Below are 15,359 nucleotides of genomic sequence, written 5' to 3' on the forward strand. Positions count from 1 at the left end.
ATAGCAAAAGTGAACAACTAAAAAATTTGTATTTTCAGAAAGAGAGAAACAAAAAGTTTTATTTGTTAGTAAAAGGAGCAACAAATAGAAAATTGTTGTTTGTTAAGAAAGGGAGCAACAAAAAATTTTGTTTATTCCGATTTTGTTGTAATATGACAGAAAATTTCTTGTTGTAATATGATATATTTTTATTAAAGACGACCAAAAATATAAATGTAATTTCATTCTAACAAATATTTATTCAAAAATATATAATTCTAGAAGCATCTTTCTATATATGAAGTGAATGATGATCAAAGGTAAAAATATAATTTCATGCAAGCAAAAATCTAAGAATGATAACAAGAAAATTAAATAGTTCTAAAACGATCTTTAGTTATTATTATTAGTATTACCTCATTTTTGTTATTCTTCATTTTTGTATGAGTTATTGTGATATCTATTTATCATATGAAATAAATAAATAATGATTACGGTTACCTCTTAATAATTATATATCAAGTATAATATTAGGTGGAATCAATCAAAATTAAAATTAACATTTATATGTATATTTAAAATTTGTGTATTGAAATTTTTAAAAATTTTGTGATATTAAATATGCTATAAAAAAATTAAAATAAAAAATTTATTTTCTTTTTTTGAAATAAAATAAAAAATAAATACACATAAAACAAAAAAGGAGGGAGTCATATAATAAAAATGAATATATATATATATATATATATATATAAATTAAGATATTTAAAAGGATAATATTTGATAGTTCCACAAAATTAGGCTCTGACACTAAACTTCAAATTTTTTATTTTTATTTCCTGTTTTGAAATTTAGTTTAAATATTTCAGTTTTTTATTTTTATTTTTTAATTGGAATTATGTTTTTATTTTTATTTTAGCAATATGTTTGTAATTAAAAAAATCAAAATTTTATGGTGGTTAGTATAAGTTTACACATATTTTGATATTTAATTATTATAATTATTACTATTATTATTATTAGTAACAATGGTGTCTAATTAAAAAGATTTTAAAATTTTGTGAATTATTAGCCACTTTTCCATCGGCAATACAACAAAAGATAAGTTAATAAATTCTTCGAATTCCATATTGGTAAGTAACTAAGTACGTATATATGGGAGGTATATTTTAATCTTTAAGAAAACAATTTTCTACTTCCGTCAAACACTACAATCACTTTCACAAAAATTAAATTAATTAATTTTAACCTCCCAACAACAATGCCAAACAGGCTCTAAATCACTGTATTGAAATGAAATTTACATAATTGTACAGTATATAAAGCATAATATAAATCTCAATAATTGATAATTCAAAATGTTAAAAGAATCTATAAAGAAAATATGATCAAAGATTTCTGCTTCTTCTTTTTTAAAAGCAGTTTTGAAAATTTGTCAAACACTACAATCACTTTTCACAAAAATTAAATTAATTAATTTTAACCTCCCAACAGCAATGCCAAACAAGCTCTAAATCACTATATTGAAATGAAATTTACATATTTATAAACTACATAAATTGAATAATATAAGTTTTAATAATTGATAATTCAAAATGTTAAAAGAATCTATAAAAAATATATGATTAAAAATACATTTATTTAAATATTGAAATATAAAAATACCACATAAAATAAAATAAAAATACATATATAATTTATTTAATACTGTCTACCAGACGACTCGTAAATATATATTGTTGTATATGATATGACAATGCAGGGGGTTATGTGTGAATTGTGAAGAGAAGAAATAAAGAAAAAGAAAAAAGAAAAGCTTGGAAGAATTCGAAAACCCTAAACCCTGCAGCCTCTGTATATGATACCCAAAGTTTAATTTCTCCTCCATTTACAGATCGCACAAACTCCAAATTGGATCAAAAATGGCTTCTTTGTGTGCATCAAGATCAGCCATTTTCAAACCGAAGAAGCTCCTCACAGTTTCGGCTACACCATTATGCCTAAGATCAACAATCTTCTTCTACAACACCGAATCTCTCAACAATCATGAACGAATTCCAAAAGGTAACAGTCCTAAACCCCAAGAAAAACTAGAAGATCTCATTTGCAGAATGATGTCTACTCGTGCCTGGACTACACGTTTACAGAATTCCATTAGAAATATTGTTCCTTCATTTGATCATGAACTTGTTTACAATGTGTTACATAGTGCGAAAAATTCTGAACATGCGTTGCAGTTCTTTAGGTGGGTTGAAAGATCTGGTCTTTTTAGGCATGATAGAGAAACCCATTTTAAAATTATTCAAATTCTTGGTAGAGCTGAAAAGCTTAATCATGCTAGGTGTATACTTCTTGATATGCCGAATAAGGGTGTTGATTGGGATGAGGATTTGTGGGTTTTGATGATTGATAGTTATGGTAAAGCTGGGATTGTTCAAGAGAGTGTTAAGTTGTTTCAGAAAATGGAAGAGTTAGGTGTTGAAAGGACTGTTAAATCGTATAATGCTTTGTTTAATGTGATAACTCGTCGAGGACGATATATGATGGCCAAGAGGTACTTTAATAGGATGGTTAATCAGGGCATTGAACCTACTGGACATACGTATAATCTTTTGATTTGGGGATTCTTTTTATCGTCAAAGGTGGATACTGCAATTAGGTTTTTTGAGGATATGAAGAGTAAGGGGATTATGCCCGATGTAGTAACTTATAATACTATGATTAATGGATATAACCGGGTGAAGAAAATAGAAGAAGCGGAGAAGTACTTTGTGGAAATGAAAGCAAGAAATATAGAGCCGAATGTCATCAGTTATACAACACTTATTAAAGGATATAGTGCGGTTGAGCGAATAGATGATGCATTGAGATTGTTTGAAGAGATGAAAAGTTTTGGTATTAAACCAAATGCTATTACTTATTCGACACTGTTACCAGGGCTTTGTGATGCTCAGAAAATGTCTGAAGCTGGAACGATTTTGAAAGAGATGGAAGAGAGGTATATTGCACCCAAGGATAACTCTATCTTCATAAGGTTAATCTCTGGACAGTGTGAGGCAGGTGATTTAGATGCTGCAGCTGATGTTCTGAAAACTATGATTAGGTTAAGTGTTCCCACAGAGGCTGGACATTATGGTGTCCTAATCGAGAATTTCTGCAAGGCTGGTATCTATGATCGAGCTATCAAATTTCTGGATAAGCTTATTGAGAAAGAAATCGTCCTGCGACCGCAGAGTAGTTCGTCTATGGAACCAAGTGCATATAACCTGATTATTGATTACCTATGCAATAATGGCCAAACAGGCAAGGCTGAAACTCTTTTTAGACAGTTGATGAAAACTGGGGTTCAAGATCCTATTGCCTTTAACAATCTTGTATGTGGGCACTCAAGAGAAGGGGTTCCTGATTCAGCCTTTGAACTGTTGAAGATTATGGGCAGAAGAAAGGTTCTTTCTGACAGTATTGCTCACAAATCACTTGTTGAGGGCTATCTGAAGAAAGGGGAGCCTGCTGATGCTAAAGCTGCTTTGGACAATATGCTTGAACATGGACATGACCCGGACTCATTGTTGTATAGATCAGTGATGGAGAGCCTGATGGGTGATGGAAGGGTTCAAACAGCAAGTCGAGTGATGAAAATCATGTTGGAGAAGGGAGTGAAAGAACACATGGATTTGATTTCTACCATCTTGGAAGCCCTCCTCATGAGGGGCCATGTCGAGGAGGCTCTCGGAAGAATTGAATTGTTGTTGCACAACAGTCTCTCACCTGATCTTGATGGTCTCTTATCAGTTCTATGTGAGAAAGGAAAAACTACTGCAGCTCTGAAGCTGTTAGATTTCATTTTAGAGCGAAATTGTAACATAGACTTTTCAAGCTATGATAAGGTGCTGGATTCTCTCTTAGCTGCTGGGAAGACACTTAATGCCTATTCTATTTTGTGCAAGATGATGGAAAATGGAGGAGTGAAAGATCACAAGAGTTGTGAAGAGTTAATTAAGAGCCTCAATGATGAGGGAAACACAAAGCAAGCAGATATTCTTAGAAGAATGATACTCGGAAAGGAAACAACACTTGACAGCAAGAAAGGGAAGAAAAAGACACCCATTGCTACCTGATTCCTGTAATTTTACTGGTTACAGGTTAGAATTTCTGAATCACATTTATGAAAGATGATGACAGGAATTTTGTTTTTGAAGCAGAATAATATGAGAAGCCTATTGTCATTTTCCCTTTTTAAGCTTTTGCATTTTGAAGTCAGATATTATATCTTTATGTAGGAATTTTATCTTTTAGATATGCAAATGCTTATAACCATAAGTTATCTGGAAAGAACATAGGGAATGTGATTTGAGGTCTAACGACATCTACAATTGGATGAGTGTTTAACTTTTTATGAGTGGCCTTTGTTTGATTTATTCTTTTATCTCTAGCTTTAGTGAATAACATAAAAAAATTTTGTTTGTGCTATCTTCCAATATTTATACTAAATGAGGTGTTTGTATCATTTTCAATTATACGGAAGAAGTTGATGTTGTGGTGAAAGAACAATATTTTTGCATTACCCCTGTTTTTGTCCAGTGAGCTGCTGTGCTCGAGAGAAATTGTAAAGATCTAGTTATTCTTGCTTTTTCGGGTCAGTGAAAAAAGGATTGAGTGGATTTCATATACCGTTGGTATACATTTATGCCATTCTTTTGAATGACTAGTCCATCCACACTATACATCTAGATAATGACTTCTGTTGTACAAAAAATAAAAGATAGATCATGCCCTGTTACCAATTTCACTTCATGCATTTAAGCTTCCATTAGCTTCCTTTCCATAATTGTTAATGGTGCTTTCCTATGTTTAAAGTTCACGGCCTTTGTGTATTTATTCCCTTTCTTTCTTATATATGATGATTTTCCTTGTATTTTCAATCACTATTCTCTTGCCATCCCTGTTGAACATCAATTTCTTTGCTCTTATTGTATTACTTTTTATCTTGTGGCATTTAAAATCTGATTCATCCTATTGTCTCCTTCCATGTCTAATGATGGTAAGTATCTATGTTTAATAAGATTGCGCTAAGATGCTTTGCTAAATAGAAAAGAAGAGGAAAAAGAAAAGATTTAGCAAAGGTAAAAGACATCTTGTTGATGGTTTAATCTCTTTTTACTGGCTAACTGCATATACCTGTTAGATAGAAGCAAATGAACTGAACCTGAATGGACAACCCTGCATCACGGTTTGTTTATGAAATGAGCCAAGTTATTTATTTGACACGTGTGCCATTTTTTGTTCTGAAGTTTGTTCACATTTAGGTTATCTATTGCGCCACACTACTTAGCTCAAACTAAAGGCTCCAAAATTGTTTGCTGTTGTTGCAGATTTGACACCTAGATGATCATGGGGGCAGGTTCTCTCTATAGCTAAAAGAAAAACACTCCTCTGGCCCTGTCATTAGCTTCAGGAACTAGGGCTTGTGGGTGTCTTTTTTTGCGCTTGTCTACTCAAAAATTTTTCCAGAACATTGTGTTTACTGTAATTTTCATCCTTTATTTCATTTCAGTTAGTTATGCTAACGTTGGAACAATCCTGGATGGTCCAAGGGAGAACTTTATGAATGCTGACAGGTGATACGCTCTCACTCATCGATAGTCCAGGTGGATTATGCAAAAATATATTATCAATGGTTATGTGTGGCTTAGTTAAATGTGTCACACTGGCTTGTATAACGTGTTCGAAGTATGATAGAATGCTTGGATCCACCTGAAAGAGTATCGATGCAACTCTTCATTTATTTATAACTGATATGGAAAAAAGCAGAAGACATAGTGTGAACACTTGTTTATTTCATCCAAAAATAAATCATTTCTGTAACTGCTTTTACCTAGCAATGGCACTTTAAAGGTGGAGACTGTTGTCTCATACTTGGGTGTATGAGAGAATTCCCATTGTCTTGATGTGATTTATAGCTTGATTGGCTTTTGGTGAGAAGTAGTTTGTGTTTGACCAATAAATTTAATAAGCATTTTTCAGCAGCATTTCTTGTTTGTCAAGTACTTCTTCAAAGTACCTGTAAATTTAAGACTATCTGTTGCAACAAACAAACGTTAAGTTGTTGCAATTGAGTAGCTCTGATGTTGAAAACAATTTAGTCGTCAAAAGTTGTAATAATTCTAGTTTGAGCTTTAAAAATGATTCCTGGACCTTGCAAATTTGTTTTGACATCACTGCAATTAAGTTTTTTGTGGAGCTACTCTTTGTTTCACGGGTTTTATTGTAAGACATCTTAAACTAAAACAATGAGGATAGAATGTATAGAAACCTCATCACTACTTCATAGAAGTAGAAAGACTATCTTAAAAAGCCCTTCGGCTCAAAGTGCAACATATTCAATTACAAAGAAAGTGTTGAAAAAGTATGGCAAATAACAACAGAACATATAACTCCCATGTAACGTCAAGCCTTCCATCAACCTACTTTTCAAAGAGATAACCCCTCAAGACACTCCCCATCCAAATTGGCAACCATATTACCCTCACAAAAGGAACACCTCGTTTTGTGGCACCACTAGTATCATCTCCCGCACCTCTACTAATTGTTCCACATGCACCTTTACATGTACCACCCTTTCTACATCTGCAAAAAGTTTAACAAGAGTTTTTCCTAGATAAACAATTCCCAAATCCTTTGATGTTGACATGAATGATGAGGCTACAACAAATAGATGGTGGGGTGAACCCTAACATCTGGTATGGAGTGGCAATGTAGCACCTAGGGATAGGGTAACTATCTAGAGGCTTGGTCAGAGCCAAGGTTATAGATGGAAAGGGTGCGGAGGTAGAGGTGACCAAAATCGAATTTTGAGTACCATCACAGTCAATCTTCCGAAATTAAAAGGTAGTAGTGATTTGATTAGTTCCTTGAGTGGAAGTTACAAAGTCAGAGGATCTTCTTCACCAATAACATCTTAGTTGCTTTGAAGGTAAAACAAATCCCTTGCTCAATTTGACTGCTATGACTTGCATACTTGGCAAGAGCTGGTAGAGATTATGATCATGCATGGAGTCGAGGTAGTGAAACCTAACTATTATCAGGATGTTCTTAAGAAGGTGTACATGCTTCAGCACGGCACCAAAAAAATTGAGGAGTACTATTGAAAACTTGAGGATGAAAACCAAGATTGAAGAGCATTTGAGCTATACAGTGATAAGATTAGTAGCCAACTTGACACATGAAATCTCCAACATTATTGGGGCATGGAAGAAGCTTTTCATGATGCTTCTAAGGTTGACGAAGTCTTGAAAGCAAAGGGAGATTATTACCCAAGCTAGACTAGATTATAAAGCAAAATAGGACGATAAAGCTAAAAGAGGTAATCATTCAAAACCTAAGTTTCCTTATCCTTTTAATATTCAATGTTATAAATATCAAGATAGAGAACACATTGCAAGTGAATGTCCCTATAGGAGGTCAAGTGTTGCACTACGTGATAAGTATCATTCTGATGATAAGGAGGAGTGTGATGTGGAGAGTGAGGAACATGACCCTAAGATTTAGTATGATGGAGAATCCATGTAGGGTGATTAAAAGAAGTTGGAGGCAAATGAGAATGTTGCTTGTCGCATGAGAAGGGGAGAGAATGTGAATATTTCTTGCATTGTGAAGCGAATCATGTGGGGCACTTTCTAAAGAGAAACTTGATTAAAGAGAGAATACATTCCATGCTTGATGCAAGATCATAGAAAGGTATGTTCCTTGATCATTGATAATGAAAGTTGTACAAATATGGTGAGAAATGTGGGAACAAAAGCTTGGTAACAACTAATGTGGTAGTCACACTTGTTGAACTTAATAGCCACAAATGTAAAAGTTGGCAACCACAAATGTGAAAGTTGGCAGCCACATTTCTAGAAGTTGGTAGTCAAAGTTTGGTAGCAATGCTTTTATGAAAATTGGCTGCCACATTTATGTCACTAATGATGTAATCAAGAGATTCAAAATTCTATAAATAGACTAGAAATTGAACACATGAAGATACACCAAAATAGTGAAGCAATAGAGAGTAATCCACAAGCTATTTCTTAATCTGTGAGAAAATAGTGTGGTAGTAATATTATAGTAAGTTGTAAGAAATAAAAGAGTGGTGAGTAGAAGTCTTTTGACACTCAACCAAGTTTTCATCAATATTATTGTATTACTTATTCATGTATCATATTTATCCTATTTTAATATTTGGTGTCATTGTTACTCTCTTCCTATTGCTATTTAGTGTGGACATTATCATTTTGTCTAACAACATTATATTAGAGATATGGTAAATAATAGTCTTTCATTCGATACCCTCGCCTCACAAGAGAAAATTATGAAAATTGTTGTTTACGCCAAAGAGATAAAGTTGATGATTTTGGAGGATTTTTGGGATCCCAAGAGAGCCCGATTGTCTGGTCAATTTTCTAGTGCCTTATTTGGAGGCAGAGCTTCACATAGAGGTAGTAGCTCTTATTAGCGTCGTGGGATGGTTCATGCTATTATGCTAGCATGTGAGAGTGGGCAGTCACCTAAGATCTTATGGTTCTGACCGAGGTGGCCATGGTAGTTCGTCTGGTTTGCAGTAGCAGTTATCCATGCCGAGGTCTTTTTTTTTAACTTGTGGGGATCCCAGTCATCTGATGTAACAATTTCCTCTTCAGATTAATTCAAAACCCCAATGTTCTTCTTCAGCTACTCCAGCTAGAGATTTAGTGCCTCCATCTAGGGCTTGAGGCAGAGGTCAGAACGGTAGAGGTGGCAAGACTATGGTAGAGGTATTCTAGCTACGTATGGTGGAGGTACAAGTTCTACTCATACTGCAGGCGGACGTGAGGCCCAATGATATTCTTTTCCATGAAGGCCTAAGGCCGATACTTCTGATGTTTGTGATGATAGGTATCATCCCAGTTTGCTATCAACCGATTATAGGTATCATCCCAGTTTGCTATCAACCTGGGTCTGTATTGTTTGATATGAGGTCTACTTCTCATATGTATCTACTTATTTTGCTACTAGGTTTGATATGATGTCTGATTGCATGCATGTGCTTATTCATGTTTCTATACCAGTGACAGTGGGTGAGTCCTTAGTGGTGGATCGAGTGTATCAATCTTGTCTTATTTCTTTGGTCGGGTATGATACTTGGGTAAAGTTGATCTTTTTTGGTACTGGTAGACTTTGATATTATTTTGGGTATGAATTTGCTCTTTCCGCATCATGGTATTCTTGATAGTTATGCTAAGATTGTGACTTTAGGGATGCATAGTGTCCCGAGAATTGAGTGGACATGTGTTAGTGGTTCTTACCCTTGTAAAATTTATCTCCTTCATTCGAGCTTAGTGATTGGTTGATAGAGGTTGTTTGTCCTATTTGTCTTTTATTCGGGATACTAGTGTTGAGCCACCTTCCATATGTTTTGTGCCCGTGATTCGAGAGTTTCCAGATATGTTTCCCACTAACATTCTAGTTTTTTTTTAAAAAATAGTATATTCATTTTGTTATTGACTTAGAGTCATGCGCCAAATCCATCTCTATTCCTCCTTATTCTATGACTCCAGCCAAGTTGAAGGAATTAAAGGATCAACTACATAATTTATTGAGTAAAAGGTTTATTCGCCCTAGTGTCTCTTTATTAGGTGCTTCTGTGTTTTTGTGAGGAATAAATATGGATTAATGAGGATGTGTATTGATTATCAACGATTGAACAAAGTGACCATGAAGAACAAGTATCATATTCCTCGTATTGATGACTTGTTTAATCATCTTCAGGGTACATTTAAAGATTGATTTGACTTCTGGGTATCACGAGCTAAAGATTAGGACATCAGATATCCCTAAGACAACATTCAGGCACTATGAGTTTCTTGTGATGTCTTTCAATTTGACTAACGCCCTTCCAACATTCATGGAGTTGATGAAGGCAGTATTGTGACCTTATCTGGACTCCTTTGTGATAGTGTTCATTGACAACATCTTGGTCTGACGAGCGTGAGGATAACTTTCAAAAGCTCCTTGTTGACTTCAATTCATATTTTTACTTTACCTGAGAAGGGTGTAGACTTCACTATTTATTCCGATCTTTCTGGAGTAGGGTCAAATGGTGTTCTGATGCAAAGAAGAAACGTAATCGCATATGTTTCTAGGATATTGAAGACCCATGAGAAGAAATACCCTACTCATAATTTGGAGTTGGTAGTCGTATTATTTGTGCTTAAGCTTTGGAGACATTATATGTGTGGGGTTTATTGTGAGTTCTTCATGGACCAACAAAGTCTTGTGTATATCTTCATTCAACAGGATCTGAACTTGAGGTAGCGCAAATAGCTTGAGCTATTGAAGGACTACGATATCACTATCTTGTATCATTCAAGTAAGGCTAATGTGGTGGCTGGCGCTTTGAGTAGGAAGACTTCTAGCATAGGAATTCTTCCCACTATTAGTGTGAATGAGAGACCATTGGCTAAAGATTCTCAGAGATTATCCAATAGTCTCTTCCAATTACATTTCTAAGGAGGCAGGTGGTTTGATTGCTTTTATGCTTAGTTGAGCAGATTCGTAAGCGTCTATTTGATGATGAGAAGTTATGTCTCATTCAAGACAAGGTGATGAGAGGGGAAGCCAAGGAGGTTGTCCTTGATTTTGATGGTTTCTTGAGGATTGGGGAAAGATCTGCATGCCTAAGGCGAGCGATTTGATTAGACTGATTCTTGAAGAGGCCCACTATTCCAAATAAATAATTCATCCAGGTGCAATGAAGATGAATCATGATCTGAGCCACCACTATTGGTGATCTGGGATGAAGAGAGATATTGTATATTTGTTTTGAAGTGTTTGATTGCCAATACCTCTAGTGTGAGCACGATCAACCTGGAGGTATATCTCAGAGGAGGCTTATTCCTATTTGGAAGTGGAAACATATCACTATAGACTTTGTTATGGGACTACCTGCCACTGTGGGCGGTTATTACTCCATTTGGGTGGTTGTTGATAGGTTGATCAGGTCCACCCATTTCATTCCAGTTCGAGTGTCCGCAGTTAGCCGAGCTTTATGTCAGTCAAATTGTGCGATTGCATGGGCTCCCAATTTTTATTGTCTCTAATCGAGGTTCGTTGTTCACTTCCCATTTCTGGAAGGAATTGCAACATGGTTTGGGTTCTCGGCTAGATATGAGTGCAACTTTTCATCCTCAGACATATGGTCAGTCCGAGCAGACGTTTCAAGTGTTGGCGGACATGCTCCGAGTTTGTGTAATTGATTTTGGTGCTAGATGGGATCGATATTTTCCCTTAGCAGAGTTTTCCTACAACAACAATTACCACTCAATGGCCTCATTTAAGGCCTTGTATGGCAGATGTTGTAGAACTTTGAATGAATGGTTCGATACAGCTGAGACGTATTCATTGGATACAGACTTTCTTAGAGATGCTATGGAGCAGCTTCATGTGATCTAGGGTAGACTTTTAACATCCTAGAGTAGATAAAAGAATTATATTGGATCGGAGAGTTCGAGCCTTAGTTTCATAGGAGGTGATCATGCTTGGCTCCAAGTATCACCTATGAAGGGTGTTATAGGGTTTGAAAAAATGGCAAGCTTAGCCCTAAATTCATCGAGCCTAATGATATTTGAGTTGTGTGGGAGAGGTGGCCTATAAGTTAGCCCCCAGTCTAGCTTGTCAGTTGTGCACCCCGTTTTTCATGTCTCCATGCTTCAGAAGTATGTGCCAGATAAGTCCCGTGTAGTTCCTCTTGATTTAGTTGAGTTGGGTCCAAACTTATCTTTTGAGGAGGAGCCTATAGCCATTTCGGATAGGCAAGTGTGGAACCATAGGACTAAAGAGATTGCTTTAGTGAAGATACAGTGGTAACATTATTCAATCCGTGAGACGACTTGGGAGACAGAGCCAGATTTGCATGCCAGATACCCTTAAATTTTTTAAGCTTTAGGTACTTTCTTTTGTTTTAGGTTCGAGGAAAAACGTAATTTTTAGTGGTGAATAATATAATTACTCGGTCGGTCTTTTTTGAAAAGTTTTATGAATTGACCCATTTGCCCTTCCCAAACTGCTGAAGCCTAGGTCTGGCACTATGGTGGCGCCTTGCCCCAAAAGCCCCAGCAAAAATACGTGATTTTTAGTGGTGATTAATTATTCGGTCAGTCTTTTTTGAAAAGTTTTATGAATTGACCCATTTGCCCTTCCCAAACTGCTGAAGCTTAGGTTTGGCACTATGGTGGCGCGTTGCTCCAAAAGCCCCAACAAAAAATCCTAAATTTTACAATTTCAAATCCAAGAAGAACAATTATTTTTCAAACCCTATAAATAGAACATTATGCCTCTTTTGAAGGTGGCCATCATACTTTTTAGCATAAGAGGCAAGGAATAGAATTCACCATTAGGGTTATTTTTCTTCTTTTTTTAGACATTAATAGTTAAAGACCCTTGCTTTGGACTATGACTACGAACGATTGTTAAACATTGATTTCTTTGGATTAAGTTGTTTTTTTTTTATATAAAGTATTCTTGTATTCTTGGTTTGATGTTTTGATGCTAGGCCACTATTAGAACAAATACCTTGTTTACTTTTGAACTCGAAAGAAGAATAGAGAGATAGAACATGGACACAAAAAGCATGATCTTTTCTTGTATATCACTTGAATTGATTTGTGTTTAGGATTGGCACCCACAAAATACCATGCTTGCTTATGAAACCGGATGAAACATAAATGTTCAACTATTGATTATGTCTGTCCCACTCAACGATGTAGTTACACACTCAACTGGAGTAGATAATTAGAGATAGAAAGATTGTAATGATAAAATTAACCTTGTAAATCAATAGTTTGATGACCATCTGAAATACGAAAAAGATTTGTGAAGAATGAATTCCTAAATTAAGCTATAGCCTTGGAGTTGCCCCCATCATTGTAAGATAATTGTATTATTCAATTCTTATATTGTTAGTTTACAAATATAAATCGAACTATTCTAGCACCCTTGAATAAATAATTATAGTAGTATAATTTATTAAGATAGTTAATTGACAAGTCATTTAAGTTTGATAATCCGGCTATGAAAGAGCCGCTATATTACTCACACTTACTTGCTTGTGCAATTGAAAGCAACAATCCACAACCATTTGGTAGTAGTGGAACAACCATATGGGATCCTTTTCAAACCTAAAATGTTGTCCTCGACAAATTCAACCTTCTCAAGTGTCAAATGGTAAAATTGTTCACCTACTGTAAAGGCTGATAAAACAAGCATCAATAGAACGAGTAGCTGAAGACAGACATCATATATAAGAGAAAAAAGAATAAAGATGAACAATCAAAATGTTTCATATCACCTTCAAATTCAGAAGTCAATATGGCTAAAGTCATATTTTACTTGTAATTCATTGTTCATTTCTCGGAAAATAGCAATATCAATCATGTTCAAGCAAAGCTTATTGAAGAACTATCATTGATAAAGAATAAAAGAAGCAAAAAAAATAAAAAGGAAAAAAGACGAAAGTGCTGAAAATCATTGTACCACAAAGATATGATTTTCTTTGTTCACAAGAAAGTTATCAAAGACTGGCCTATGTACTGGTTTAACTGTACCCTATTCGTTTTTTGGGGAAAAAAACCTTGCAAATAAGCTAAAACACATAAAGAACATGTACTATTATGAGAACGAACTTGATCTGAAGCTGCAGAGTTGCAATGGAGGCCATCTCTGTATTATGCAACTTAATTCAGCCATCCATGTTCACACACGTATACACTAAGAGCAGGCATTTTCCTCAAGCCTAAGGATTCTAGACTACAAAGGGTAAGAATATCCTCGTAGATACTTTGAATCCACACCTGATTCACGTACCAGCGCCAGACGTCCTGTTCGTGCTACCTGGTAGAGTAATCAGGTCAGGAAGCTCAGCCTCGAAAAACACAACCATAACGGAAATTGCAAAGGAAAATTAAACTTTTCGTTTGAACTCATGAACATAGAGCTTTTGGAAAATATACAGATCATGGTGGTACAATATGCGCTGTTTTAGCCACTACATGAACTTAGTCATACCTGCTCATGTGGTAGGCTAAATAAGGAATACAATATCATCTTCCTTTTGGGTTGTACAATGAAATCTACTCATTAGTATAACATTGAACTCGATTTACTGCATTTCCCTTTCTTGAGCTAATTAATAGCTTTTAGCATCTGCATAGCCACACCATAAAATGACCTGATTATCTCTTACATCTCCATCCTCCCCCTTCCCTCGTGCTTCCCACTATCCTTTTTCCTTTTTTTGTTTTGTTCCCTTTATGGTGCTTATTCAATGTCTTACTACCTTATTTTTGCTCAATTTAATGCAAAAATTCATATTCCACATTGACATAAAAAATCTCCTGAAGAAGAATGTACATATTATGCAATAAATTTAGGTCAACAGCATCTCTTCAGAAAGGTTCATACTTAGACTTCATTTCATAAACAATGCATAATTTGATCCCTGTTCTCTTAATCTCATGAAACAAACAAATGACTGAAACGATAGACTTCATTTCATGAACAATGCATAATTTGATCCCCGTTCTCTTAATCTCATGAACCAAACAAATGACTGAAACGCTGTAATAAAGCCTAGCCATCATAGTGACCCTTATCCCTTTGTATCACAATTACCCATTACAGTCCATCCCTATCACAATCCCTGGACTTCGGAGCCCTTCTTACAACCTCATTCTTACGCTAGCAGCAGCACTGCCTATTACTGGATAATAACTTTGATATCGAATAACAGGAGTGCAATAGGTAACTGACCTCACAAATACACTGCATATTACTGGATAATAATTTTGATATCGAATAACAGGAGTGCAATAGGTAACTGACCTCACAAATACCATAAGGCTCTAGTAGCCGCTGCAAAGCAACCATCTTATGCAAATCTCCTGTAAGCTGGACAAAGCAAAGAAAACAATAGCTCATTAAAATGGCCTAGCGAAGCTTCATCCATATTAGATAAAAGTAAAGGGCTGCCAGGTTGGTCTATTAATTAAAAATTGAAGTGCAGATAGATAAAGCTCATACTTCAGGACAACGCTCAAAGAGTGTTACACCGTACAAACATAAAGAACCAAAAAACTGATTTATCATGATCCATGGTAATCTGAGTGAGTAAAATGGAATGGTGAATGATTGCATGTTCATAAAGCAATAGCTTGTCCATGCCAATTTCTTCAATGAAGGGAAAAACCTTATGCAAGTGATGCGAGCATCAGCTATAATGATGTATTTCCATTTACAAATAAGGTTGGGAAATGGAGGATGAAGCAGGAGCACTAGAAAAAACAAACTTCAATATATCACAAATT

General features: G+C 35.2%; 2 protein-coding genes across 3 annotated transcripts in view; one reads left to right on the forward strand and one right to left on the reverse strand.

The window, feature by feature from the left end:
• Nucleotides 1-1,723: 1,723 nt before the first annotated feature.
• LOC107007478 (pentatricopeptide repeat-containing protein At2g37230) lies at nt 1,724-6,165 on the forward strand. 2 transcript variants are annotated; one of them, XR_001455105.2, is made up of 3 exons: nt 1,724-4,121; nt 5,352-5,446; nt 5,534-6,023. XR_001455105.2 is itself a non-coding variant. In XM_015206103.2 (2 exons), exon 1 carries the CDS (start codon nt 1,902-1,904, stop codon nt 4,095-4,097), a length of 2,196 nt encoding a protein of 731 aa, XP_015061589.1. In that variant the 5' UTR covers nt 1,724-1,901; the 3' UTR covers nt 4,098-4,121; nt 5,352-6,165. The 2 variants fall into 2 exon arrangements, 1 of the variants encoding a protein (XP_015061589.1); XM_015206103.2 differs by having other exon boundaries at nt 5,352-6,165.
• Nucleotides 6,166-13,368: 7,203 nt separating this feature from the next.
• LOC107007566 (acetolactate synthase small subunit 1, chloroplastic-like) overlaps nt 13,369-15,359 on the reverse strand; it is a 28,874-nt gene continuing 26,883 nt past the window's right edge. Inside the window, exons 11-12 of the mRNA XM_015206239.2 lie at nt 14,878-14,943; nt 13,369-13,887 (exon numbers count right to left, since the gene is read on the reverse strand). Of these exons, the coding sequence (XP_015061725.1) occupies nt 13,804-13,887; nt 14,878-14,943 (150 nt within the window). The 3' untranslated portion in view covers nt 13,369-13,803. The remainder of the gene's footprint in view (nt 13,888-14,877; nt 14,944-15,359) is intronic.

Source organism: Solanum pennellii, chromosome 12 (assembly GCF_001406875.1).
Source record: "Solanum pennellii chromosome 12, SPENNV200".
Taxonomy (NCBI): domain Eukaryota; kingdom Viridiplantae; phylum Streptophyta; class Magnoliopsida; order Solanales; family Solanaceae; genus Solanum; species Solanum pennellii.

Coding starts and splice junctions, on each gene's coding strand:
- LOC107007478 (XM_015206103.2), top strand. CDS start 1,902: ATGGCTTCTTTGTGTGCATCAAGATCAGCCATTTTCAAACCGAAGAAG.